Raw genomic sequence first — 27,810 nt, 5'->3', positions numbered from 1 at the left:
GGATGGTGCCCTTTTCCGCAGGCTGAGGGTACCGGAGAGGGACCACCCGTGGGGCTGCTGCGGGCACCGGGCAGAGGTGGGACAGGGTGTTTGGGTGGGTTCTGTCCGGGCCTGCTGGGAGGGCTGTACCCACAGCCCATGGAGCCTGGGCTTCCAGGAGGATGGGCCTGGGGTCCTGGTCTCCTGTCAAGATGGCACCTTCCCTCTGCAGCTCCCTGCTGGGCACTTCCTGGGCCCCAGAGCCTCCCCTGACCACCCCTCCGCCTGGGGTCACCGGCCCTTCCCTGTGGGGGCTTCTGCTGTGTTTGCTGGCTGTGCACCCACCCCAGTGCCACTAATGGAGAGAGTTGGCTGGCAGGGGCAGCTGTCTGTCCAGGCTCCACCTTCTGTCTTTCCCTCTGCCCACTCGCCAGCCCCATCCTGCTGTCCCTTTGTGTCCCCTCATCCTCCGGACGTCAGTGCCCAAGTGCACAGTGGCAGGCTGGGGGCCGGCTGCGCGGTGCAGTCACTCTGGTGACTATGGCGCGGGCATGCTCAGCACGGACTCAGGCTGCTCCTTGTCGCCGAGGGTGGTCTCCCCTGCATGGGCCTTGGAGCCTGTGTGGGGAATGCTTGAGGACCCCTGAGTCCTTGACCCCGAGAAGTCCGAGGTCTGTTGAGTCCAAAGGGTGCCAGGGTGGTGTCTCGGGGCTGAGACCGGAGAAGTCCGGGGCATCAGGGCAGCTGTTCCTGCACCCCCTGCCCAGTGGGGGCCTTGAGTTGGGGGCCTCACCGGGGACCTGCAAATCCTGGTGCTGCCTGTGTGTCCCTTCCCTGGGAAACTGGCCACCGTCCCCAGAGCGCTAGGTGCCACCCTGTGTCTGTGGTCAGAGGCCAAAGGCACGGCCCTCAGTTCCCGTTTCCCCAGGGTTCTGCTCCGAGCCAGGCCTGCCCTGGGGGGCTGGGGCGGTCCAGGGAAGCTGGACAGGGTCCCACCATTGAGGCTCCCAGGGCTTGGTTGACAGTGGCCTGTGGTCCTAGAGGGCAGCGAGCCGTGCAGCTGCCCCTAGGCAGCCGGGCAGAGCTGAGACCCGCTGCTTCTGGTGTGAGGGGTGGGTGGCATTGAGGGGCATCTGCACTGGCCCCCCGGGTCCACCCTGTGCCGAGGCAGTGGCCTGCGGGCTGGGCTAAGGGAGGGACTTGGGGTCTCCTGAGGCTGCCTGTCCTGTGGCTGCATTGGACCCTGTCTCGGGGCCCCTGGGCCCTGGGGGGTGGTGTCAAGTGCTGGCCTGAGGCTTCACCTGCTCACCCCTGAGGGCCGAGCTGGCCCCTGTCCACCTCAGGAGGGCTGAGATCTGGGGCTGGGGCTGTTAGTTGGGGGACAGGCAGGGTGACCCCTCAACCTGAGCGGTAAGCTGACCCTCAGCCAGGAGGTGAGCTCGGGGCTGGTGGTCACTCTGAGTCCTGGTGCCCCCTTCCCAGAGGGTGGGCAGCCCAAGGGCCCGAGACCCCGACTCAGTGGGTACTGGGAGCCCTGTGCCAAGGGCTTTTCCAGGGCCACCCTCTGCTCTTCTCATCCCGGTGGTACAAAGGGGAAACTGAGGCACGCCAGGCCCTCAGCCAGGGCATGGTGGGCCCCTCCTGCGTCGGGGTGCCTCTGCCCGCCCTGCTCATGTCGTGCCTGACGGCCCCTCGGCCTTCCTGCCTCCCCCTCCTGCTCCAGCCGCCCTCAGCCCCCCACACCCCGTCGCGCCGTGGTGCCGCCCCATCCCCACCACAGTGCCCGCCGCGGCTGCCACTTCTCCCTCCCCCGGGCGGGCAGGGGAAGCAGTGCTTCCGGAAGGCGGGGGCTGGAGGTGGGCGCCCAGGAAGCTCCTGAGGGCCCGCTAGCTCCCCGCCGCCAGGTTTCGGTTCCGGGGGTTTCCCCCGGCCGGGAGCACAATGCGCAGGGATGGGGGACTGGGTACCCAGGCCCAGAGCCCCGTTCTTGTCGGGGTGTCTGCATGCTGCTTGGTGTCCAGCCGTCACCGTCTTCTGGACCCCCAGGTCTCCGCGTGGCTCTGCACTCCTGGACCAGCGCCTCTGTCACCTCCGTTCCGTCCTGTGTGCTTTTTGGGGTCCTGCCTCCTTCTCAAGGCCTCCCAGCTCTTGCCAGCCCCATGCAACTTCCCTTTTCCCAGGTCCCTCTCTTCCTTTGGGGGATACGAAGGTGGGCCCTGGGTGGCAGGCCTCAGTTTCCCCATTGGGTCAGCTGGATGCTTGGCCTGGTCCTGTAACCCTGGCGCCCAGCCTGTGACTCTGCCGTGATGGGTCCTGAAAACTCAAGCAGGGCTTTGGAGGGGCCCTGAGTTCCCTGTCCAGGGGCTGGACGTTCCCCATTGCCTCGGAGGGGCTGGATCCTGGGGGCTCGCCCCTGCCGCAGTCAGCCTGGTATTTCCTGCTGCCCCTGCCCCTCCCCTTCCCACTGCCAGGCAGAGGCCTGATGGGAGTTGGTGGGGTTCCCCTGGCTTCCTGCTGTGGGGTCTCAGGGGTCAGGAGGGTCCTGGTGGGCAGCCCAGGGGACTCTGCTCAGGAATTTTGGTTGGTGGAGGTGGAGGGCGTGTCTTCCAGCTCCCTGGGACTGTTCCTGAGTGCTGGTTGAGTTTCTGCTTGCATACCACTGTGATGGGGAGCTCACCCCTCAGGAAGGCAGCCTGTGCTGTAGTTGGGCAGCAGTCACCATGACAATGGGTTTATTTCAATTTTGTTTAATGTAACTTTTACCCCCCACACGGAGGATGTATCCTCGGGGTCTGGGGAGCTGGTCTGCCCTGCTCTGGGGGCTAAACCCTTCCAGGGCCCCCTGTGTCTGCTCCAAGGCTTCTCTTTCTGGTCTCTAGGAATTTGCCTTGGAGGGCATGTTTGGAGGCCTGGATAGCTTTTCATGCCGAAGAGGGACCCATCTGCCCCTCTTCCAGGCAGCCCTCCTGGCTTGAGAGCCAGCAGCCCTCACGGGGTCCCTTCGTCCACGTGGGGGTCCGGGGCATCTCTGCCTGGCTTGGACCTGTCCTCTGGGCTGTCTGTCCACCATGTTGTGAGTTGTCAGCTCCTGGACACCCTGATCGCTGAGGGTGCCAGAGGGGAAGGGCAGGTCGTAAGGAGTGAGGTCTGGGGTTGGGGGGCCTGGTGATGCACACGCCCTGTGGTTTTGAGGTTCGGCGACTGGGCTTTGCCACTCGGCCCCTCCTCCTGAGGCCCTGGCCCCTGCCTTGGTGTGAGTGTGGAGCATCAGATAAACACGTGGGGACTGCTGATGACAGGGCCCCTGCCGGTCCCAAGTGCGGCTTTTTAAGATTAGCGCAGCCACTGCTTATCAGCAGGTGGGGACGATGAGTGCCCCAGAAAACTCAGGGCCGGCCAGCACTCATGCGGGGGACGGGAAGGCACGGTGGGCGAGAGAGCCCTTCTCTGCAGCAGAGGATGTTTAGGCGCTTTCTGCTTTTTCTTTGTAACATTCTCTTCCTGGCCAGAAAGTGTCTCTCTCCAGAAGACTCCAGAAAACACACCCAGCCCATTGTCACCCAGACTCTGGGAAAGTGTCTGTAGACGTTCTGGGTAAACAGGAAGCACTGGGGAATGGGGGCCTGGGGGTGGGGTGGGGGCTGGGAGTGGTGCTGAGCGGGCATGGCGGGGGTGGCCGCCCCCTCTGGCCTCGGGACCCCCAGGGCCCACTGTCAGCCCTGTTAGCCTGACATTTCGGAGCAGTCGCCGGACCCCTGGCCCTGCAAGTTCAGCCTGGCAGGCGGGGACGGGGTGCAGAGAGGGTGGGGGGCAACTAGACCTAAGGAACCAGGCCCCTGTTTGGGGGATGAGCTGCCCCGTGGGCCCGGACCCCCGTCCCCTGGCATCTCAGCCTTTCCCCTGCACCCCTGCTGGCGCCCGTGCCTTCCCACCGCGGGCGTGTCTCCTCCATCTGATTGGCTCCTGCTGCCTCATGGTTCTCAGACTCTGAGTGTGGGTGGTGCCCGGGGGGAGGGAGGGGAGCTTTGGGGTGCAGCCAAACTAGCTGCCTCCCTCCCTCCCTCCTTCCCTCCTTCCTTCCTGCCAAGGCCTTCTCCTGTCTTCTCCCTCCCCTCCCTGCTGGGGAGAACACACAGCGAACAAATCCACCCACCGCTTACCCATTCAGGCCTGGCCGGGCAGGAAAGCAGCTGGGGTTGCCCAAGGGGTTCTCCCTGGGGCCCGGGGTGGGAGCTGGCGTCTCATGGCTAAGAAATCTCTGCTCCTCTCTGCCTGCCCCCTGGGCAGGAGCACACCCTTTAGGGAGAGGTGGCCAGGGGCAGAGGCCCCTCTGAGTGTGCGGGCCGTGGCAGTGGTCTCGCAGGCTGTCCCAGAGACACTCCAGGCCCCACCCCTGGCTCAGACCACCCCCCAAGTCCTCCTGGAATAGGTGGGGGGGATGGCTTAGGGGCATGGGAGGGTGGAGAAGCCAGGAGCTTCCAGCAGTGACCGCTCCCCCCTGGCCCTGCAGTCCCACCTTGCTCTCAGAGGCTGGGAAGAAAGGTGGGCTTCTGGGTGCAGGGGTCGTGGTGCCTGGCCGCCCTCAGCCAGCTTGAACACTTCCCCCACGTATTGGGCACCTCTGGCCATCTCTCGCAGTACCCGGTGGGCTTGCCCTCTCTGCCTGTGCTTTCTGGTAGAGATAATGGCAAGATTTGTGCTAAGGGAATCTGGCCTTTCCCTTCTCTTGGACCCCCACATCTGCGAGTCCCTCTCTGAATGGTGCTGAGGTAGTGCCGAGATTGCCACGTTCTCTCCCACCCCCTCAAGGTCAGAGCCCTTCTACATGGGAGCGACCGTCTGCATTCACAGGGAAAGAAACTGAGCCCAGAAAGGGAAGAAGCCAGCTCGTCTCCTCGCTGCGGGGGTGAAGGTGGGGTGAGGCAGGGGTTCTGACGGGGACGGTCCCAGAACATCCCAGTTCCCAGCCCGGCCCTGGTGGAAATAACGGGCCCCGGGGCGGCTGTGGGTTTTGGGAGCGCGACTTTGGGCGAGTCTCACGTCTACTGTGCGCCTGTGTCCTCACCCGCCATAGAGGGTGGTGGTGGCTTCTCAGACAGGGTTACGGAGCGGCCTGCAGCCTGGGTCCCGAGAGCTGGGAGGTAAATGTGCTCACGCTCAGTGAGCAGCGTGAGCTGGACACGTCCTCCTGCCCGTCTTCTCTGGCCAGCCCTCAGCGGCTCCCTCCCAGCCCCTGGTCTGAGGATTTCTCCTGGGCTTAGGGGACCTTGGGGTTCAAATTGTTTGGCAGTGGCCCCCGGACCCAGCCCTCCTGCTTCAGGAAGTTTAATGTCCCATAGAGCTGGTTTGCAGTACTGTTCCTTGCCAGCAGGTGCTGCTGCCGTCAGGTTCTGGAATTGCTGATGATTGTGTTTTGAGGTCCGTGAACTGGTCTGTTCCCAGCGTTGAGAAGGGGGAGGTTTCGGATCAGATGAGGCTTGTTTTGCCTGTGGAGCCCATATCCCACGCCACCAGCTGCCAGCAGTGACTGGTCTCACCCACCAGCTCCAGGCCCCATGTAGGGTGGTACCTGACTTGAGTGGTGGATTCCAGTGCTCCTTCCAGGCCATCTCCTCCCTGGGAGGGGAAGCAAGGCCGTGAGTCCCGGGCAGGTGGAGGACCCCCAGTGGAAGTGGGCCAGCTCCCCCAGAGTTGGGGGTAAGGCCCGGGGGTGGCAGAGCCTAGCGTGCTCCAGCCTGCCTCTGCTGTGTGGGACAGGTGCTGCCTGGCAACTCTGGACCGTTTCCCAAAGCCCTGGATGAGAGCGTGGCTGTGCGGAGTCAGAGCTGGTCCCCTCCCGCCCCTGATGTGGGAGCAGTGTCCTCGGGCACAGGTGGCAGGTAGACATGGAAGGTCATTAACTTGCCAGGCCATCGAGGGGACGTGGGCAATGTGTGCCCCGACCTTTCTCCTGTCCCGGGCCTTGCCCCCTGCGAGTGCCCAGGCCGTGGCCCTGAGCTTTTAGCATCAGTGGAACTGCCCCCGGCTCAGGGAGGTGCTGCCGTCCCCTGGGGCTGTCTGGCTGGAGCAGCCGGGCTATGGCCCAGTCTGGACCCAGGGGCCTGTTGTCCACTCAGCGACTCAGGCATGTGCGAGACTCATTTTGTGGATGGGAAGGCCGAGGCCCAGCGAGGGGGAGCTGCCTTGTTTGGTTCCCCCAAGGTTTTCCTGGTCTAATCAGGCCCCTGGGAAGTAGCCACTGTCTGCCACGTCTCCTGGGTGGGGAGGGGGCCTAGTCAGTGCTCTTTGGGGCTTTCAAGTCCCCAAGATGAAAGGCCTTGGGCGGGGGGGTGGTCCCCCACCCCCTCCTCTCTGGGTGCCCTCTCCAGGCCTGGCACGCATTGGGCTTGTCCACGAGGCCCACCCAGAAGCCCCCACCCTTGGACCACACCCGCCACCAGCCTGGCACACACAGAAGTCTGTGGCCCACTGCTCAGGTGGCGTGGCTGGCTGGTGAGCCACAGACTTTGGTACAGGCGGCTCTGCCACTGGCCTCGGTTTTGCCATCTGTAAATGGGGATAGCAGTAGCATCCCCTAACTCAACGTGCTACTATAGATAGAGGGCGTAGACAGGTTCCGGGCGTGTCGTGGGCACTCCCAATCCTCGGCACTCTCCTGTTGGTAGCTGTTCCCTCACCTCACCCCTGCGTAGGTGAGCAGAGGGCCGGGCTCCCCGTGGCCCCTGGTATTTCCCCCTCTGCTCCCAGGGGGACAGGCCTGGGGTGTCCAGGGTTCGGGCCACCGGGGCTGGGGTCAGGCAGGAGGGGTGCTGCCTCGTTGGGGAGCTCAGGGCAGCTCCAGGCCTCCTGTTGACCTGTGAGTGGGTTGGTGTGCGCTGTCGCGTCCGATGGCCTGGCCTGGTCTCCGTGCGTGTGTCCGTCCCCTGAAGCCCCACTCTGACTGCCCCATGCCTTCTTTCTTGCAGATTTCTCCAGCCAGGTGAACTCCTCGTCCCTTGGCTCCCCGACAGGCCGTGGGCCCATGGCTGCCCCCTCCCTGCACCCCTCGCTGGGACCTGGCCTCGGCTCGGCGCTTGGCTCCCCGGGGCAGCTGCACTCGCCCATCAGCACGCTCAGCTCCCCCATCAACGGCATGGGCCCGCCCTTCTCAGTCATCAGCTCCCCCCTGGGCCCCCACTCCATGTCCGTGCCCACCACACCCACCCTGGGCTTTGGCACTGGCAGCCCTCAGGTGAGTGAGGGGCTGGGGCCAGGGAGGGGCAGCGGGTGGGGTGGGGCTGGGAGCCAGGAGGAGGGTTTGAGCCATGGGGCTTCCATGGGGTGCAGCTGGGGCCAGGGGTCGGGGTGGGGCCTGGGGGGCAGGGCCCATGTCGGGAAACTGCCCCCGGAACCTCTGCCCCTCCCCGCTGTGTGCTGGGCACCGGGCTGCGGGCTTCACGTGTGGGACGCCGTGGCGGCATGCCCTTTCACAGAGGGAGATGGCCTCCAAGGGCGGCGAGCTTTAGCCGGGGTCTGGGCCCGGGTCCCGCTGCCCCCGAGCCGTGACCTTCCGGTGTCCTCAGCCCAGCCGTCGGCCGCGGCCTGGCCCCGCGTGGGCGCCTCGTGCTTGTGGGGCTCTGGGCTGGAATTCCACTAGCCCACCCTGACAGCGGCGTGGGGTCCCTTCTGGCTTGGGGTTTCCGGGTCTGGGGCTGGCCGGCCCTGGGGACATGAGGCCCCGTAGAGCAGAGCTACAGAGCTCCATCCCCATCGGGTCTGTGGTACCCTGCCAGGGAGGGCGGGCAGCAGCTGCCCGGAGCCCTACGGCCTGTGCGCCCCGAGCCCCTCCTCCCGCCTAGGCTGCCACCTGGTTCAGGAGGGGCTGTGGTTGCAGCTGTTAGAGGTGCGCGTGTCCCCGTCCCCCCCAGCCCCCTCTCCTGGGGTCTCTCTCTGGCTGTTGCAGGCTGACCCCCGCAGAGCCCCTGTGTGCCTGGGGTTGGATGTGGGAGGACCGTGGCCGCAGGCAGCCATCGTGTGCCCCTGCCCGTGAACGCGGCTCCCCTGCTGCCCACCCCCACCCCGCGTCACCTGGCCTTCCAGAGGCAGCAGAAGGCCTTGGGTGCTGGCACGAGGGAGCCCTGGCCGCCTCCCCAGGCCTGGCTGCTATTTTTGGCACGGCCGCCCCACCCCGGTGTGCTGGCTGCTCGAGGGCAGACGGAGACGCTGGCTGCCACGAGCCTAGGAACGGTGGCTGGGGGTGGCCCTGCCGAGGCTGCCGGCTGGTCCCAGCACTCCAGGACGCCTGGGGCTCATGCCCAGGGGCACCTGGTCTGAGTTCCTGTTGTGGGCAGAGCCGGGGGCCGGCAGGGGCCTGGGTGCAGCTGAGCCTGGTGCTCCTCCAGGGGCAGAGTGGGCCTGCCAGGGCTGTTCTGCTTGCACCTTCCCCTTGGCGGAGGCCTGGGTGCCCCTGGGACGGGTGGGCGGAGTGTCTCTCCTGGGCCTGCCACGGGCTCTGCGTGGCCTTAGCTGGCCCTGTCTGCCTCCTGGGACTCGGCTCCTGTGCCCTGATGGCCCCTCTGCCATCCTGGCCATAGAATTGCTGGGGCCCTCAGCCCAGCTCAGGCAGTGGCTCTGCGGCTCTGTCAGGTACCCCTTTCTGCCAATACCGACAGCTCTGGTGGATCGAGGGTTGAGGGCAGGCCTCTGCGGCTAGTGCCCCCTGCAGTCTGTTCCCCCGTGGCCAGTGCCCTCTGTGTCCTGTCCCTTCCATGCCTGGTGCCCTCTGCATCCAGTCCCCTCTGCAGCCAGCCCCACCCCCCATGGCCACTCGGTGTCCAGTCCCTTCTGCAGCTGCCTTTCTCTGCGTACAGTTCTGTCTGTGGCTACCCCCTGCACCCACCCCCCTGCACCCAGTGCCCTGTTCTGCCCCTTGGGAGGGAGGAGCTGAGGCTCAGGGTCCGTGGGGGCCGGGCGGGGCCCTGAAGTGCGTCCCTGGGGCCCCGGGGCCTGCCGTGCCCTGTCCCCTGCACAGCTGCTCTCCCTGAGTGCCCGCCCCTCGCCTGGATCTGCCTGTTGTCACCCCTGACTGCTGTGGCCGCTGCAGGCATGGGCAAGTGCCAGCCTCCGGGCAGGGGATCCCCAGGTGCTGAGCCTGGTGCTGGGCGCAGCGTGAGGCCTCCGCGAGCCCCTGGGCACCAGTCCTGGTGGGGACGCAGTGACGCCACCCTGTGAGGGTCTGCCCAGGCTCCCTGGGCAGCCAGCACTGCCCACGCCTCCTGTGGAGACCGCGGTGTGGCCTCCTGTGAACGCGTGCCCACATGCACCAGGTGAGCGTTGCGTGTTGGCGGCTGGGCAGGGCCCCATGGCAGGCGGCCACCAGCCGGGCACCAGCCGGGCAGCGGAGCTGCTTGGAACTGGACGGGAGTGTAGAGGTGGCAGCCTCGGCCTGGCCCGGGCAGGCACAGGCACGGGGAGGCCCAGCGGGCTTTGTGCCTCGGTCTGACCGTGGCGGGGATCTTCTGCCGTGGGCTGGCCCTGCCCTGGGGCTGGTGGGGGGCTGCCGTGGGCTCGGGAAGGAAGGCAGAGTGGACGTGGAAGTGGGGAGCAACCAGGGATGGGCCGGGGAGAGCCAGGTGGAGCTGTGATGAAGCCGGTGGCTCCAGCGGGGAACCGAAACAGATGCCAAGGACACAAAAGGGGAAATGGGACAGGACAGGGCCCCCACCCTGGCCATTTGCAGTGTCCTGAGGCCTGGGCGAGGGGCCGGGGCCCCCTGGGCCCCCTAGGAGATGGGGTAGGGGATGAGGGGCTGTGCAGGAGGGTGCACGTGTGGTGGAAGAAGTCCCGGGGTGACCCCTCCCTCCACCCTGGAAGCTTTGGGCTTGGGTCCCGGGCCACAGCTTGGAGCCAGGAAGGGCGGGAGGGACGTCTTCCCAGCTGAGCGCAGCGTCCAGGCTGGGGCTGTCTGGGGTTGAGCCTGGAGACGCAGAGTGGGTGACCCTGGGACTGTGTGAGGAGGGGCTCCCGCCTGGCCTTCTCTTTCCCCAGAGCCCCTGGCCGATCGCTGGGCTGATGGGAAGCCCGAGGCCCCTCGTGGGCAGGGGCGACCCCGATGTGCAGCTTGGATTCGGCTCGGCCATGCTCTGACCGTTTGGGGAGGGTGGTTTCTGCCCTGTTCTGGCCTCCCGGAGTCCCTTCCCTGGTGGGGGCCGCGGTCAGCCCTCTTTGCTGCTGTGTCAGTTTACCTGGATCGGGCACCAGACCCAAGGCCCCGCATGTGGGTGCTGGGAGACAGAGCTGGTGGCCCCCACGCCCCCACCTCGTGTGATTTGGGGCAACCACTGAAAGAGGAAACACCCCAGTTCCTCTCCATGGTGCTGCCCGGTGTGTGGAGCCCTTTGGAGGCACGGTCCTGGTAGCTGCAGGGCTACTCGGGGTCCAGCCTCAGGCCTTGCGATGCCTGCTCCGTCACCCTCCGTGGCTCCCCACTGCTACGGCACAAAGAGCAAGCCCCCAACAGCTCGAGCCCTTGGCAGCTCGAGCCCCTGACGGCTCCAGCCTCTGACAACTCCAGCCCCCAGGCCTGCCCTCTGCCCCCGGCTGCTACCATCCCCCGTCTCTGTCCCGAACCCCTCTAGGTGAACTGACTTCTTCCCCTTTTCCAGATGATTCTGTTGCTCCCGACCTGCACTTGTCTGCTCAGCCAGCCCCTCTGCCTGGGGGCTTGTTCCTATCCCCCGGCCAGCTCAGTGGCTGTCCCTCTTGGCTGTGGCCACTGCGGGCTGGGCTGTGTGTCATTCCGCATGTTGTCTGCCCCGTGGCTGTGCTCTTGTCCTCGTGCCCGCCTCTGGGGAAAGCCCTGCTGCTCTTTGGATGTGTGGTCAGGGAGCACGGGCTCAGAGTGACCGCATTGTGTCCCCAGTGTCTCATGGCGAAGGCAGAGTCGAGGCCAGAGCTGACTTCCTGGGCAGCCTCCCAGGCCTGGGAGGAGAAGCTGGCGGCCCCCTGCACCCCTCCCCTGCTCACCAGCTCTGGGCAAGTCCTGTCCTTCTTGGGCCTCGGTTTCCCCATATGCAGCGTCGGGGAGCCCGCTGGCTCAGAGTGACCAGAACCCAAGCTTTGCACTCGAGCTGTGTGTTCTCAGCTGGGCCCAGGCCTTGCAGCCCCCATGCCCTCACCTGGAGATGGGGAGCAGCGTCTCCCCGCAATGAAGGTGAGGGTGTGTGTGGACCCCCTGCTCCAGGAGCGCAGCTGGCGTCCGTGGGGCCCTGAACCCTTCTCGGTGCCCTCTCTCCTCTGGGAAAGGGTCCTGCTGCCCGTGGTGGACTTGCACGTGGGGCAGTTGTCGAATTGCAAAAGGGGCCGCTCGGCTCTGCAGCAGAGACCCAGGCCCTCCCCCCACCCCACGCTCTGCTTCCTGACAGCTCCCAGGGGCTGGGGCGGGACCCCCTGCCTCCCTGCAGCCCACCGGCAGCCACACAGGACCATCCGCCCCCCCTCCTGGGCAAAGACCCGGAAGCGGCCAAGGGGAAGGAATCCTTCTGGGCCCCGAGGCCTGAGAGCAGGCTCGGGGGCTTCTGCTTGGCTGGCTCCGAGCCCCAAGCCCTTCCTGTCCCGGTGGAAAGGAGGGTGGGCGCGGGGGCCGTGGAGGGGGAGGAGGCGAGGCCCGTGAGGAAGAGGGGCCAGGGGCTACCAGGGGACTGCCCGCCAGCTGCTGCCCGTCCCCGGGTGCTTCCTCACTGCCTGTGATTTCCGCCTTTCTGGGGGAGTTTGGGGAAGTGGGGGTGGGGGCTGCCTGGCCTGGGGTCCTGCTGGCTGCAGGGACGCAGGGAAGCCTCCGGGCCCTTGGCGCTGACAGGACGCGTAGGGGTGGAAGCAGCGGAACGGAAACTGCTGTGTCACTGGGGCCGCAGCGGCTGTTGCCCGGGTGACGGGGTGCGTTTCCCACGCCTCCTCCTGGCACGATGGCAGGCAGGCCCAGCCTGCGGTGCCGCCGGGCAGGTGGAGGGGCCGTGCACACTGGTGCCCGGGGTGTGTCTGCACCCGTTGTTGCATCCTGCTGTCAGAACCCAGACCCCGCCTGCCAGGCCCTGGGCAGTGTGGCCTGGTGGGCAGCCGCGAGCTTTGGGCTGGACCCGGCTCTCCTCGGTCCCTGATGTCCTTGTCTGTGGGTTGGGGGTCCCCATGGGGAGTGGTCCTGGAGCCCACATGTGTAGATGAACCATCCAGTGCAGGCCTGGCCCAGGGGAGATGTTCTGGGCTGCAGGGCAGGGGAGTGAGCAGGGCCTTGGGGACCTCCGCAGGGGTGGGGGTGGGCCGTGCCTTCTGGAGGCCCGGTGTCTGCGGGGGAGGACGGAGCCTGGAGGGCAGGGGTCTCCACGACTGGGGGGACCTGGCTGGGCTGGGGGTCCAGGCATCCAGCCGGCGCTCAGCAGCCTGGCCGCGCAGGGCCTCAGTCTCGCTCTGCCAAGTGGGGGCTGTACTGCCTTCCTTGCACCCCGGTGCCCGCCCGCCTGGCCTGACCCACCCGCGCCCCCTGCCCTCGCAGCTCGGCTCGCCCCTGAACCCCGTCAGCAGCAGTGAGGACATCAAGCCTCCGCTGGGCCTCAACGGCGTCCTCAAGGTGCCCGCCCACCCCTCGGGCAGCATGGCGTCCTTCACCAAGCACATCTGCGCCATCTGCGGGGACCGCTCCTCAGGTAGGCCGGGGCCGCCTCGCCCTCCAGGGGCTGCTGGTGTCGCACGTCGGTCGGCCTTGGGGAGCCAGAGGGGTGGGATGGTCGGGAGCCTCGGAGCGGGGTGAGCTGGCAGAGGGGGCCAGGGCTGGGGACGTTTCTTGGACGAGCGGAGAAGGCTGGAGGGGAGCAGAGGCCCAGTGCCCGGGAGCGGCCGGGTGTGGTGGGACTGTGGGGTGGGGGTCCCGGGGGCGGTGGGGTGGAGGCCCCGGGGGGCAGTGGGAGCACGGGCAGGGTCCCGGCGCTGGTGGAGCGTGGCCCGGGGGCCTGGGGGTGGTGGGGACGAGGGGCGGGGCCCAGGGGCGGCCGGGCCGGGGCGGGAATGGCTCTCAGGGTCCGGCCGCCCGCCCCAGGCAAGCACTACGGCGTGTACAGCTGCGAGGGCTGCAAGGGCTTCTTCAAGCGGACGGTGCGCAAGGACCTGACCTACACCTGCCGCGACAGCAAGGACTGCCTGATTGACAAGCGGCAGCGCAACCGCTGCCAGTACTGCCGCTACCAGAAGTGCCTGGCCATGGGCATGAAGCGGGAAGGTAGGCCGGGCGGGGGGCAGCCGGCCCCTCCCCGCCAGGTGGGCCCTGTCCGTCCCGTGTCCTGCCGTTCTTGGAGTCCGGGGCTGGAGTGGGGTCTGAGGACTGGTCTGATCCTGGACCTGAGGGGCCTTCCTTGTCCCAGAGGCAGCACCTCCCGTGGGTGGTGAGAAGCCGCCTGCCCGCTCGCCCCGGAGCCTGCCGTGGGGGGCTGGGTTGGCGCTGGGGCCGGCGGGGGGCTGCACCTTCTTCAGGTGAGCACACCCTTCTCTCGTGCGGCCTGGAGGTTTCCCGGGGTCTCCTTGGAGCCTGGCGCAGTGCCAGCCCTTCCCTCTCAGCCCTGCTCTGACACCCCAGGCCTTTACTGAGCGCCTGCTGTATGCCCGGCACAGCCCAGTCCTGGGGCACGGAAGGGGCAGAGCAGACCAGGGGACCGGCGAGTGGGGTTTGAGGTCAGGGGCGTCCGGCAGAGGGAACCAGCTTCCCCGACGGCCAAGATTGCGGCGGGCTGTGGAGCAGGGGGTGGGGGGCCTGCAGGGCAGGGCCGGGCTGGGCAGGGGTGGTCAGAGGGCCCTGCGGGGACAGCAGACTCCAAGGGCTGTGGCCATCCTGGGCTCTGCTCCCCCTGCAGCCTCCTCCGTACCCTGCCCTTGAAGCAGCCGGACTTCAGGTCTCTTTGCTTAGATCCTTGAGCTCATTTTACGGACATTTTCGGGGCGGGGTGGGGGGCAAGAGGGTCACGCCTCTTGGGGCCTTGAACTGGCCAAGTTGTCCCCCCGGGCCTGGGTCTGAACCCTCAGGGCCTGACCTGCGCTGTGACCTCCCAGCCCTCTGCTATCCTTGGGCCTCAGTTTCCCCATCCTTGGTGTCCACATCTCTTGTTTATGGTTTGCTTTAACGGGGTGGGCTGTGGGTACATGGAGGGCTGTGCCTCCGGCTGGACCTGGGGCCCAGGCCTTGGGGAGAAGAAGCTGCCCTCGGGCTGAGCGTCCACGCGCCCTTTCCCGAGGACTGCGAAGCCCCTCCTCTCTGCGCCGGGCCGGGTCCTGCGTCTGCCCCCGTGGCCAGCTGCGCATCTCACCTCCTCCACCTCTGGCCCCTGGGGGGTCACCGAGCGAGACGTGGAGCCGCTGCCTCACTGTTGGGTGCACTCACGTGCTGGCGGTGCTGGCGGGGTATTTCACTGTTTTCATTCTTTCTGTTTTGTTCTGGCACCTCCTTGGCCTCAGTTCTCGTTGGGAAACTGGAATCTTGGCCGGGCTGTGGCTCCTGCAGGGTTTCCCTCGGGCTGAAAGAGGGCCATAGCCCAAGTTAGCCTCAGCAGCCACCCCCATCCCCGGGGTGGATGGGGTGGACAGGGTGGCAGGGAGGGCAGTGGGTCTGGGGGAGCCACCTCCATAGGGAGGGGACCCCGTGGGCTGGGGCGCAGAGCTGCGGGGCAGCTTGAACTGGGCAGCGCATCTGCACGCAGGGCCTTCCTGATCAGACGCATGTGCGGCGAGTGAGTGGGCAGAACTTGTACAGGGGGAGAAACCGAGGCCCAGAGGTCCAGGCTGGTCCCGGTCTCCCAGCTGGGTGGAGGCCGGCCTCTGGTGCCCGGTGCAGCCCTCACTCCCTTAGGGTAGCGAGAGGACAGCGGAGCCTGAGTGGTCAGGGACGGCTTGCTGGAGGTGGTGAGGGTGGAGTTGGCCCTGAAAGATGGAAGCATGGGCAGGGGCAGGCGTGGGGCAGGCAGTGGTTCCAACAGGAGCCCAGGTGTCCAGGCAGGAGCAGCCTGGCATGTCCAGGGTGGGGCCGTGATGCCTGGCCAGGGGGCTCCAAGGCGCCTGCAGGGGTGGGGTGCAGCCTGTGGCGTGCAGCTCGGGGCTCTGGCATCCTGGGACATCGGCAGAGGGACAGCTGTGTTCAGCACCTGCAATCGCTCACTTGCCAGCTCGCCCGTCCTGGTGCCCGGCTCCGCACAGCTCCACACGGCAGCTGACCACTGAGGGTGACCAGGGCTCAGCGGGAAGGGTGCACGGCCTGACCCTGAGACGAGAGGGTGGCCGACTCCACAGCCCCAGCTGGAGAGACTGGCATCTACGAAGATTTGAGGCCATGGGCAGAAGTGGCAGTGGATGTGGCACAGCAAGGAGGTGGCATTTCCCAGCCCTCATGTGGCCCTCCGGGGTCCCTGGGCCCGCCCACCCTCGCCTCCCCCCAGCAGGCCTGGGTCTTCAGGCCTGCCCCCTCCCCAGGCCCCGTCCCACCCTGGGGCAGTTGTCGAGCCTGAGGGCTGGGGCCACCCAGAAGTCACTGGTCTGTCCCTGACCGTGCCCAGTGTCCCCGGAAACTGTTTGGCATGGTGTCTGCTGGGTGGGTGCACTGCTGCTCAGCCCCCACGCCTGCTTTCGCCAGCCGGGCAATGTGGTGTTGTCACCACACTTCACAGACAAGCACCCCGGGGGCCTAGGGGGGGCGACCAGGGCAGGTCCCAGGGGCGGGGCAGGGCCTGGCCACACCCCACCTGCATGACCCTGAGCCACCGGGTGGGACCCCGCGGCCCGCAGCAGGCCCCCACTCACCTCTGGCTCCGCACACACATCTGACTAACGAATCTGGTGCTCAGGGCTGTTCCCTGGCAGAGCGCGGCCCTCCAGACCGGATTTACGGTCTGTTAGATAAATACCTGCTCCCGCCAAGGATCCACTTCCTCTTTGTCTCCAGCTAGATTTATAAGTCACGGACGTGCAGTAAAAACTCTCCTGCAAAGCACTCATGCCCCAGACACAACAGCTGCCCTCTCTGGCAGTGAGGATGGTTTGGTTTGGGCTGGGCCGGGAGCCGGTGCAATCGGCCGTGGCGGGTGAACCGTGTGTGCAGTTGGTCCCAGGCCCTGGCGCTTGCTGGGGAGGAGGTGGTCCCTGTGTGGCCCATAGGCCACGGAGTCTGATGGAGCTGCTGCGGCCCAGGCCCCAAGCCCAGGCTGGAGGTGGCCCTGAGGTCAGCCCACCCGTCCCTGCCCCCCACGTCCCCTTCCCCTCCTCGGCAGAACATTCTGAGGAGGTGCTGTGCGCGGCAGGGGCTCTGGGGGCCATGGGGTGCCCGGCTTGCTGGCCCAGCTGATACGGACGGGAGCAGCGAGGGACGGGAGCTGCAGGCCCCCTCCCACCAGGCCCACAGCGGGCAGCCGGGCTGGCCGGCCTCGAGCACGGAGGCCCACACCCAGGCTGGCACGGGATGCTGTGGGCACTGGCGTCTCGTGTTGGGCAGCAGTGGGGCCTGTACACACAGGCAGCTGCCGCAGACTGGTTCCGCGGCATTCCCGGGGCTTCGTAGGCGGGCAGTTGGGGGGCGCCACGTTGGGGCTCTGGCTCTCCGCCAGGCCTAGGCCCTGGCCTGTCTGCTGGGGCCCTTGATGGTGGTCCTGGGGGGGGGTGGCGTGGGCACTCCCAGCTGATGGGGGAGCCCTGGTTCCCACCCTGGGGTGACAGTGGCCCAGACTGGGAGGGGCCCACCCACTCCCCACCCACTCCCCACACTGTCCTTCCTGCCTCCTCCTCCAGGAAGGCCTCTGCCCATTTCCTTCCTGCCGCCCTTTGCTTCCACTCCCTCCCCTGGCTCTTGAAGGGCTTGGGTGAGAAAAGGGCAGTGTCTGCTGTGTGTGCACACTATGAGGGCTTGTGTGCGTGTACCTGTGTATGTGTGTGCATGTGTGTGCTGCCCATATGCACGTGTGCCTGTGTATATGTATGGGTGTGTGCATATGCATGTGTGAGTGCATTTGTGTAGTGTGTGTGTGTGTACACACGTGCATGGGCCTGTGTGGCCCCTCATCTTCCTACTGTAGGGAAAGAGCCCGGGCTGGTGCCTGTGCTGGCCTGGCTTAGCCTCTCCGAGCCTCAGTTTCCTCGTGTGATTTCCACAGGCCTGTTGGGAGATGACGAGGCTGTGCCTGATTCATGGTGGGGTGGATGACTCAGTGGCCACAGTTGTGCGCGTGCATTGCTCTCACACATGCATTAGCTCTTGTCCTAAGTTGAATCCCCTGAGATCAGGAGGCTCGGGTCCTCTGGGCCGTGTGAGCTTGGCAGGCTCCCTGCTCCCTGGGACTCGTCACCCCATCTGAAGAAGAGGTGGTTGCACTGGAGCATTTTGGTGAGGTTCTGTCCCCGTTTTTTTAGGGTCTTGGCCCAAGCTTTGCACCCAGAACGTGCTCTGTGCGGGGGCCAGAAGTGAGGCCCACCGGTCCCCAGCCATGCCCTCCAGAGAGCTGACTGCCCTTACCACCTGCTGTGCCCCCCCACGTGGTCCCTGGGGCCCTGGAGAGGTGGCACACGGTCTCCCAATGCTGGGGGTCCCTGCAGTGTTGGGGGTTGAGTCTGCATGGGAGGCGCCCGGCCCTCTCCAGGCCTGTGGGGGCTGAGGCTGGCTGGGGTGGGGAGGCTGGCCCAGGGCTGGTGGCTGGCCAGGCAAGAGCTGGGGCCTGAGGGTGCTGGGGGGTGGTGGTGATGAGGACGGAGGCTGGTACCTGGCTTCTTGCTGCCCGCTGCCCCCTCCTGCCAGCCCCCCCTGCTCCTCCCCGCGAGCTCAGGCCCCGGGAGCCAAGGAGGAGGCCCTGGGTCTACAGATGCCGCCCGCCCGAGGCTCCCTGGCGCCAGGGAGTGTAAGTCAAACACGACTGCATCCAGAAGGTGATGGAGCTGGCAAAGCATAAACGCCCCGGCTTCCCCCCCCCCAGCCCCCTCCGCTGTCTATAAATAAAGTGGTAATGTTTATAATGACGCTGCCCGGAGCTGTCCGGGCTCTTTGCGGCTTCAAAGTGCTTTGCAAAACATTCACTAATTAATTCTCGGCTGCCCTGCTGAGGGGGCAGGTGCCACGGCCTCTCCACCCGCCCATGCCCAGCCCCGGGCATCCCGGACCCGCCGCAGTGCTGCCCCCACGCTCCAGCCACCCCCATCCAGAGGAAGGCCCTGCGGCTGCCCCGTCTGGGAGTGGGGCGGGCTCTCTAGCAGGCGCCTTCTCCTTGGTGGGTCTTGGAAACCCGGGCACAGTGGTCCGGGGCCGGGCCCAGGGCACATGTGTGGGGGCCAAGCGGTGCCTGGGGCCGGGGCTGTCGGGCTCCAGGGCCTGCGGCCAGAAGCTTGGCTCTTCCCGAGAGAGGAGCCTGCCCCTGGGGCTCCCGGGGCCTCAGTTACCGCCCTGGGTAGAGCGTGGTCGTCACACTGCACCCCGTGCCTGCCAGCTGGGTCCTGGCACCGGAGGCTCATTCCAGCTGCGGTCCCCCCTCGGGGTCCAGGGGGCCCCGACACTCCTGGGGCTGGATCCCTGTCACCCTGGGCTGTGCTCTTGGTGTTTGTCGGCCGTGAAATCAGCCTGTACAGGGGACTCTGGTGTGGTCACTTGGTGCCAGTGGGCTGGCTCTCCTGGGCCTGCACCCATGTTCTTGTTGGGGAAGGTGAGGGGGTTGTGGAAGCCTGGCTGGGAAGAGGCCGGAGCCGGGTCGGGCCGCCTCAGCTCCCATGGGCTCTCGGCCGCCTGCCTGCCCACCCGCTTGTAGCCCCTGCCCCCACCTACTGCCAGGTTTTTCTGGAAAACCCAGGCTTGCAAAAGTCCCACCTTGGGGCCTCCTGCCTGGCTCCCTGGCCCCGCTGGATGGTCTCCCATCCTTGAGCCCTGCCATGTGGACAAAAGCTCTCTTCCTCGAGTCCACCCTTTGTTCCCTAAAGAACACGGTCCTTGGCCTGGGGCGGCTCTGCCTCACCGGCTGTAGACTTGGGCAGGGGACAGGCCTGTCCCGGGGGGCCTGAGGCCCAGAGGGGATGCAGTCAGCCCCAGCCTCCCCGAGCAGCTCTGGCGGGGCCGGGCAGGGAGCAGTTGGCATATGAGGTTGCACGGTATTGATGGGGACTCTGACGAGCTGGGGGCTGGTCTAGGGGAGTGAGCAGGGCTGGAGTCCCCGGGACAGCCACAGCCACAGCAGGGCTCTTAAACCCCCACTCCCAGCTGGCTGCTGCAGGGGAGGGAGCACAGGAGAGGGAGCACCTGCCGGGGGGAACAGAGGGGAGGGAGCACCCGCCTGGGGGAGCACAGGGCGGGGAGCACAGAGCAGCCAGGCACGGGGGGCGGTGTACAGGCCGGGGGTCAGGGTTCAAGCTGCCTTCGGGACATAAGGATGGGGTGTGTCACGGCTGGCGGAAGAAGGGGCTTCGTGGGGGCCTGTGCTCCTGTGAGTCCCTGCTGCCCCCACCTGGGGCTTGGGGGGAGCTGGGCTGTGGGCCAGCGGTCCCTGCAGTTGTCTTGAGTGATCCAACCCTGGGCTGCTGTCATTACGGTGTGTCCTGACGAGCTTCTCAGGGCCCCGGGGCCGGCCACTGACCTGTGCGGTGCTCCTGCTCTGGGGGCAGCAGCCGGGCAGGGCTGGTTAGGGGGCCTGGGTCACGTGGCCCCATGGCAGGCAGTGAGGCTGGGTGGGCTGGGCCCTCAGCCGGTGTCTCCCTCCCTGGGGTGGACTTCCTGGGCCGGCAGGACCCTGTCTGTGCCACAAGGGCTCTGGTGGGCAGTCGGTCAGTGGGGACTGGGCAGGGCTGTCCGGGGGTCCGGGCCGCCTGAGAGTTCCAGGCAGGGAGTGAGCTGCCCGTGCCTGGCTTTGTGCAAACCACAGAGTTGGAAGGGCCTGGCCTGGGTGGGGTTCTTCCAGTGGGTGGCAAGGGCACGGACCCCACTCCCTGAGGCTTTCTGGGGCCAGGGGCTCTCCAGGTCTCCCACCCTGGGCTCTGCAGCAGGGGTTCCCGTGCCAGGCCTTCCCCCTCAGCATCCAGGGCTGGGTGCGGGGCAGCTCTCGGGGTGAGGAGGCTCTGGAAATTGCCTCATCCAAGCTCCTGTTCTGTGGTGGGGTCTCCAGAGGCCCAGGGACACTGAGGGCCATGCCTGGGTGACAGGGGCCATTCAGGCACCCCGTGATCTGCCGGTTTGTCCCAGGCTTGCAGTCTACCTCCTGGCACTGGGGGTGCTTTCTGGGGTGTAAATCTCATCCTGTTCTTTGCTGTATCAGTTCCCCCGGCACCCTGTTGCCATGGGACTCCTGCAGCCCTCCTAGGGCTCACACACATCCTTGGACCCTGTCCCACCCATCCCACCCCCCCACAATGGTGCCGTTTGCACTTCGTCCACCAGTCTGGGCATCCCGTTCCTCAGGAGGAGGTTCTGGGCCTCTGCATTTGCTGCTTCCTTGGCCTTTTTACCTCATTCTCAATGTCACTTCTTCCAGGAAGTCTTCCCGGCCTTCCCTGAGCCCACATCCCGTCAGGGCCTCTCATTCCGGTTGGTTGCGAGCACGTCCCCATCTGCCCTGGCCGCGGGCGGGCGCCCGGTGCGGAGGGTGTTGGAAGAGCAGCACGAGGGGGCCTTGCTGTGTGCTCTCCGGGCCCCGGCCCCCGAGAGGCCCAGCGTGGGGTGGTGGTGCACTGCCCGGCCCTGCGTGGCCTGACCCCCCGCCCTGGGCGTGTCGCAGCCGTGCAGGAGGAGCGGCAGCGGGGCAAGGACCGGAACGAGAACGAGGTGGAGTCCACGAGCAGCGCCAACGAGGACATGCCCGTGGAGAAGGTCCTGGAGGCCGAGCTGGCCGTCGAGCCTAAGACGGAGACCTACGTGGAGGCAAACATGGGGCTGAACCCCAGCTCGGTGAGTGCCCCCACAACCCGCCCCTGCTGCCCGCGGCTCTGACCTTAGCCGGCTGTGCTGCCCCCGGGGCCGTATCTCCCGTGTGGCCCCCACCCCAGCCCTGTGGAGCCCTGTCCGCCCTGAGGGTTCTTGCGCCTCTCTCCTGGGTATTCGAGTCACAGAGATTTGGGGGCTGGTGATGTCGGCAGGTCCAGTCCAGCTACGGGAGGCCCAGCAAGGACGCGAGGGACCCGGCGTCCACATGGCTGTGGTGGAGCAGGGAGGGCCCCCACAGGGCTGGCCACTGTGCTCTTGGAGATGGGGTGGGGGCCCCCAGGTCCTCGCTCGGTGCCCTGTGAGCAATGCCGCTAGACCTCGAGCTTTTCACAGCCCTGGTGGAGGCCTCTCTTGTGGGGGACGTTACCTCCTTCACCCATCCTTCCTTGATTCAGGAATTTAGGGGGCTGGGGAACAGCGGGGAGCAGGGGTAGCTGTGGCCACGCCCCACAGGGCTCACCTTCTTCATGGTGTTGGCTGGAGCCAGGGGAGCTGGCCCCCCAGTTGTGGGTGGGGTTCTCGAGTGGGGAGAGGGAGCCTCTGTCCTTCCAGGACCTCAGGCCCGGAATGTCGGGGCAGAGCGTCTCAGCGGGGGTCTTTGGGAGTAGGCGGGCCGCTAGGGGGAGGGCCTGCTCTAGCTGCGATGAGTGCCAGGCTAGGCTGGCCCCGTGCTCTGGCAGGGCAGTGGACACCCGCCGCCTTGGGCAGCCTCTCACGTGGCCGTCGCCTTTCGGGGCCCTGTCAGGTGGGCCGGAAAGGAGGCTGGTCTCCGTTCACAGCCCCACGTGAGGTCCAGGGGGTGCCCTGGACCTCAGGCCACACAGCTGCACTGGTGGGGACCCCATGCAGGTCCGCTTCCGAGCCAGGCTGCCTTGTTGGTCCCATGGGACCACTGTAGACGCCCACCCAGGCGGTGCTGGGCTGTGGAAGCCGCGCTCTCGGGCACTCGGCACAGACCTGGCCCTTAGCGAGTACTCAGGGCTGTAGCGGATGCTCCAGAAGGCTTGCCAGAGCAAGTGAGCAAATGCCTGGTATGTTAACGCTGCAGAGGTGGGGCATTTCAGCCTGGAGGACATTCCAGGAGGGCTTCCCGGCAGAGGTAGCATTCTGTCCACCACTGCCCTTGGCTCCCAGGAGCTGCTCTGCCTGTGCTGACTGCCTCTCCCTGTGGCCCCAAGACCCTCCCTGTACCCGTCAGCCCCTCCCCACCAGCCCTGCCCTGTCCCCATTTATCACCAGCTCCTTCTCACTTTAGCTTGCAGCAGGTCCTTCTGGCAGGTTCAGCGGTATCTAGCCCAGGCTTCTTATGAAGCTTTTCAAGGAAGGTGTTTCCTTCTGCATGACGCCATCTCTGGTGGGAGAGACCCCTGCATCTGGTTCTCAGCATCGTTCCTGCCAGCTCAGGACCCCGGGGCTGTGGTCGTGGCCCCTGCCCTGCCCCGGCCCTGGGGCTGCCGGGGCTCCTTGTCTGGGAGAACGACTGGATAGGTCTTCTGGCCAGAGCATTCCGGAAGGCCCAAAGCCACACTTCTGGTGTCTCAGCCTGGTTACTTGAGCCGCCACCTGTGTGTCCATTAAAGGACGCACGAGGGACCAGCACCCTGCCCGGTCCCTGTTCCCACCCGCCGTGTGACCGACGGGTCACCTGGCACCGCGACCTCCTCCTCCGTAACCCAGGACACTGTGCACCGGCCCCGGGGCCGTGGCGGGGGCCGAGTGGGTCACGTGGGTGTATGGCTTTCCTCTTGCTGCTCTAACAAGTTACCGCAAAGCTGGCCTAAAGCCGTGTGGAATGGCTCTCCCACGGTCCTGGAGCTGCGAGGTCTGCAGTGGGCTCATGGGGTTACAGTCAGCTGCCCGGGGCCGTGTCCCTCCTGGAGGCCCTGGGGCTCCTGTCTTCTTGCTCTGTGCAGCTCCCACCCACACCCCTTGGCCCGTGGCCCCTTCCTCCGCCTTCAAGCCCAGTGGCACAGTGTCCTCTCCCTCCTGAGGCCCCTCTCGGGCCCGGAGCCCCCACTTCCCTCTTACGCGGACTCTTGGGGTGATCCCAGGTGCCTTCACTTGACCGCGGCTGCCCGGGCCCTCGTGTGTGAACTGACGCCCAGGTTCCGGCACGGGGTCGTGCGGCTGCAGGGGCCACCCTTCAGCTGCCATGGGGTAAGCACGTTTGGGCCGTGCTTTCTGCATACGAGTGGGCGGTGCGGTCCTGATGCGGTGTCTCTTTCCCCGCTGCAGCCGAACGACCCCGTCACCAACATTTGCCAAGCGGCGGACAAGCAGCTCTTCACGCTGGTGGAGTGGGCCAAGCGGATCCCGCACTTCTCCGAGCTGCCCCTGGACGACCAGGTCATTCTGCTGCGGGCAGGTGAGTGGCCGTGCCCGGGGGGCTGGGGCAGGGGCTGTGGGGGGAGAGGGACTGTGGGGTCTCTACATGGACAGGCCTGTGGCTCGGGGCTTCTGTTTCCCTCTCCTCCCTCGTGAGGAGGTGGCCCCAGGACTGGCCTCTGGAGAGGTCAGGGGTTGGCTGGACACCAGGGCCCTGGAGGGGAGGGTGGGCACACGTGGTGGGTGCACGGGGAGCTCTCACTGTGTGCTCTGCTCGCATCCTGGTCTGAGTGTGGGTGATGGAGACACTGGCCCGGGGCCACGTCCCACCTGCCGTGGACCCTAGTCTCTGTTCTCACCTGTTCTCTGCTGAGTGTGCAGGTGGGCTGGGGGCCTGGGGTCCTTAGTGTAAGTTCCCATCTGATCACGTGAGTGGGCTCCTATGGTGGCAGCAAGGATCTGGGGTCCCCATGACAGTCCCAGGTTACTGCAGTCCCCTGCCTGGCAGGCCAGCCTCCCCATGCTCGGCCCCAGCAGCCAGATCTCCTGGGTCCCTGCTGCCGCTCCATGCGGTCAGCCCAGCCCGAGCGGCCTTGACAGGGTGCAAGAGAGACGGCCTCACAGGCAGGTCTGTGGGGGACACTGGGCAGAGCCGGTCTCACAGGTGGGTCCGTGGGGGATGGGGAGAGCCAGCCTCACAGGCAGGTCCATGGGGGACACTGGGCAGAGCTAGCCTCACAGGCGGGTCCGTGGGGGACAGGGGGAGAGCCGGCCTCATGGGTGGGTCCGTGGGGGACAGGGAGAGCCGGCCTCACCGGCAGGTCCATGGGGGACACTGGGCAGAGCTAGCCTCACAGGCGGGTCCGTGGGGGACAGGGGGAGAGCCGGCCTCCTGGGTGGGTCCGTGGGGTACACTGGGCAGAGCTAGCCTCACAGGCGGGTCCGTGGGGGACAGGGGGAGAGCCGGCCTCCTGGGCAGGTCTGTGGGGAGCGCTGACCTCTCAGCAGCTGCGTGGCGGTCGGCCTGCCCCTTCTTGCTGGGTGCCCCGGTGAGTTCCTGGTCCTTCGGGGCCTCTGGTGTGTGACCCCTGTGCCCTGTGGACACTGACTTTTTTCAGGACGGGCCAAGAGTTGCCCCAGAGAGCCGCAGGTCTGTGCAGTACCCCTCCCCATGCCACCCCTCAGCACCTGTGCAACCCTGACTTTTGGAAGGCCCCTGCGGCAAGGTGGGGGCACCTCCTGAGAGAGGAGGGGGCTTTCCCTTACTCCTGGCAGATCCTGCTGGGAAAGCTGGCTGCTGGGACTTGAGACCGCTGTGTCCGGTGGGCAGGGTACCTGGCAGGTGGGGGGCCCGGGACCGAGCAGTCGTGCTGGCCATGCCCACTGTGTCTGAGGTGGCATCTTGTCCTGCGGCCTGGGCATCAGGACCCGGCCCCAGCTCACATGCTGACCCACAGGGTGACGGTGGACGGGGAGGATGCTGGGAGCCACCGGCTCCTCGGCCAGTGTGCCTGGGCGGCTGCGACCGCAGTGCCATCCGGGAGCCAGCAGAGCAGCGGTCGCCCCACTTCCCGCCCCGGCCCCCGTCGCTGACTGTGGGGCTCGAGGATGTCAGCTGCGCCCTCGTCCAGATGATGGAAGCCACCCTGTGACATGCCCCATGGGGGTGGCCTCCCGGTGCCTTCCTGTGCGTCTCACCCCCCACCCCCAGGTGGGACCCTCACCTCCTCCTCACCTTCAGAGGTTCCTTGCTCACCTGACTTCCTTTTAGCTTCCGGAGAAGCTCCAAGCCGGGCTGCTCCCTGCTCAGAGTGCACCACTGGCCTTGGGGACGACGTCAGCCAGGGGCTCAGTTCCAGCTCTGGGGCCGGTCCCCCGGGTCTGTGGCTGGCCCCTGCCCATGAGCGTTGGACCTGGGGTTGTCACTTCAGCTCTCTGCACCTCAGTTCCCTTGTGTGCTGCTGCGGGGGCCTGTGATGCTGCATGGGATGCATGGGGGTGCTTGGGGGCGGGTGCCCCCGGGTAGGTGCTGTCTTAGGGTCCTACACAGACTCAACCACCTGAGTCCCCGTCACCCCCAGGAAGGTGAAAGGGCAGGGTCTCATAGCAGAGGAACCGAGGCCGGAGCCCACACAGACTGGGGCCCTGGCCGGCTGGTGTTGACCGAGAGGCCCCGGGCCCCGTCCCAGGGTTCATGGTGGTCAAACCTCACTGTGGGACCAGGCGGCAGGTGGCACTGCACTCTCACCACTTGGCCCTGCGGGGAGGCTGGTCCAGCTGGCTGTGCTGGCAGAGGGGCTCGGCATGGGCCTGGGGAGGAAGCTTCTGGGCCCGGGGCAGCCCTGCTCAGCCCCGAGTGCCCACCCATGTTTTCTGAGCCTCGGGGTCAGGGGCAGTGGCCCCAGCCCAGTGGGTCAGACTCCAGCCTGGTGGCCGCGTCCCTTGGGCCTGCCGCTGCGGCCGGCAAGCCTTCAGAAATGAGTGCACCCTTAAGGGTTGCTTTAAAAGGGGCTCCTCCTCCTCGTTTTCCTCTGCCTTGTTCCTGAGAAGGACCTGGGGTAGCTCACGATACGCCAGCATGAGCTGGGAAAGGAGCCGGCACGTCGGAGTAGGGGTGGGAGGGACGGGACGGGCATAGCAGGGGCTCGTGCCCTCCCCGTGTCCCTGTGTCCTACTGCTCTGTGTCCTGGGCCCCGGCGCACGCTGCTGAGGAAGGCGTCCCACTTGGCAGCCACCTGCCACCGCCCTCAGGCACCTGGCCCATGCTGGGTGCTGTCCCGAGGGGTCCCAGGGCAGCGGGAGAGTTCGGTGCCCCGGTGAGTGGCCGAGGCAGGCCGCAGGTCAGGGTGTGGAGAGCTGGCCTGGGACGGGGGGGACGGGGGAGCCACAGTGCGTTCCAGTGGTGGGTTGGGAGCATGTGGGGCCAGTTCTGTCCCCTGCAAAGCTCTGTCCTCAGCCCTCTGCTGGGTTCCTGGCCTTGGGCAGCAGGATGTCTGCCTGCCCTGGGCCTGGAAGGAGAAGGGAGGGCGGAGAGCCGCTCCTCAGGAGAGCACTCACTGAAGTGAAGATGCAGAAGCCAGTGCCCCAGACCCGTTTGGAGATGCCCCAATGGGATGTAGGTGGGGAGTAGGGACTGGGGGTGAGGGTGGGAATGGGGGCCCTGGGTTCTAGTCCTGGCTCATTGCATGGTTTGGGACAAATCCTTTCCCTGGGCCTCAGTTTCCCCATATGTCAAGTTGAGGCAGGGATTGTCTAGATCAGTGTTCCCTAAAAGATGACGCTGTAGACCTTTCGCGGGTGTGAAAGAGGGATTCAAGGTCAAGGAGACCAGGGAAGTGCTTGGCTGAACAGAGAGAAAGGTGTTTCAGTACGGTGCTTGTCAGAGCCTTTAGAATGCCAGCGTGCGTGTCGATGGTTTGGAATGGTGGGCTGGGGGCCAGGTTCTGTCGAATGGAGTGGGGAGCACCAGGCACTGGCTGCTGTCTTCATCCTCCATCAGTCATCCCTCAGAACCTTCCACATCCCTGGTAGCACGGCCGATATGCTTGGCCCTCACGCCACTCGTGCTCTGATCTCGGTGAGACCAGAAGCTGCTCAGGGCCCATCCTCGCCAGCCCACCTGGGGGACAAGGTGTTGCACACCTGGGGGTGCAGGAGGTCAGCACACCTGGGGGGCAGGGTGTCGCTCACCTGGGAGGTGTGGGCTGGGTGTGGGTCAGGGACCCTCCAGTCTATGTGGCCTGCCTTTCCCGGGGCCTCAGCTCACCGATGGTGCAGTGAGGACAGCAGGACTTGTCCCCTGGGTTCCTGTGATGGGTGAAGGGGGTCATCGTCTGAAGGTGCCTTGTGAAGGGTTAAGCCGGGTTCAGCAATCACGGGGCAGGGAGCCCTCACCCTCCCACCGAGCATGGTGCCCCAGACGCCGGCCACCATTTGCCAGGTGCGGGCCTTGCCAAGGGCTGTCCTGCCCCGTGCCTCAGTTTCCTACTCTGTAAAATGGGTCTAATGCCTGCTGGGTAGGACTGGGGTCAGCATGGAACGAGCTACTCCATCTGGCACCGTGGCCAGGGAGTGGGGGGGGGTGGGTGCAGGCGGTTACTGCAGCTGCGGTTTTTTTTTTTTTTTTTAAATGCAATTTTCTTGCAATACACTCACCCTGTACAATCCATCCAGAGGATACATTCGGGCTCCCAGTATTGTCACATAGCTGTGCATCCATCACCACAGTCAATTATAGAACATTTTTATTACTCCCACAAAAAGAAGAAAGAAAAAAAGAAAACCAAAATCATCCCATAGCCCTTCTTCCCATTTTTGATCTGTAGCATTGGTGTGTTCCATTTGTCACTATTGATGGAAAGATATTAAGATTCTTGTTAGCTCTAGTCCGTAGTTTGCAATGGGTGCTTTTTCCCGTGTTCCGCTCTGGGTGCTGTCCTTGAGGATCTCGTGTCCAGGAGTTGCTGACGGCATCGTGAGCAGAAGTTTCTCCCGCTTAGAGTTTTGCTTCCATGTGCTTTCCTTCGCCCTTGGATGTCCACTTGGCGCGAGTGTCCTCATCT

The 27,810-nt window shown here is 66.0% G+C and overlaps 1 protein-coding gene across 4 annotated transcripts in view; it reads left to right on the top strand.

Moving 5' to 3' along the window:
- Window positions 1-27,810, top strand: part of RXRA (retinoid X receptor alpha) — a 95,098-nt gene that overhangs the window by 57,622 nt on the left and 9,666 nt on the right. For 3 of the 4 annotated variants that reach the window (XM_037798025.1, XM_037798026.1, XM_037798023.1), the window contains exons 2-6: window positions 6,945-7,210; window positions 12,506-12,656; window positions 13,046-13,225; window positions 20,718-20,887; window positions 23,159-23,288. In XM_037798025.1, the coding sequence (XP_037653953.1) occupies window positions 6,945-7,210; window positions 12,506-12,656; window positions 13,046-13,225; window positions 20,718-20,887; window positions 23,159-23,288 (897 nt within the window). Of the gene's footprint in view, window positions 1-4,938; window positions 5,859-6,944; window positions 7,211-12,505; window positions 12,657-13,045; window positions 13,226-20,717; window positions 20,888-23,158; window positions 23,289-27,810 lie in introns of those variants that run through there. The other variant, XM_037798024.1, reaches the window with a different exon arrangement.

The sequence above is a fragment of the Choloepus didactylus genome, chromosome 10, assembly GCF_015220235.1.
Source record: "Choloepus didactylus isolate mChoDid1 chromosome 10, mChoDid1.pri, whole genome shotgun sequence".
Lineage (NCBI taxonomy): Eukaryota > Metazoa > Chordata > Mammalia > Pilosa > Megalonychidae > Choloepus > Choloepus didactylus.
Note: the sequence above shows the minus strand (reverse complement) of the source record. Positions and strands in the feature narration are given on the sequence as shown.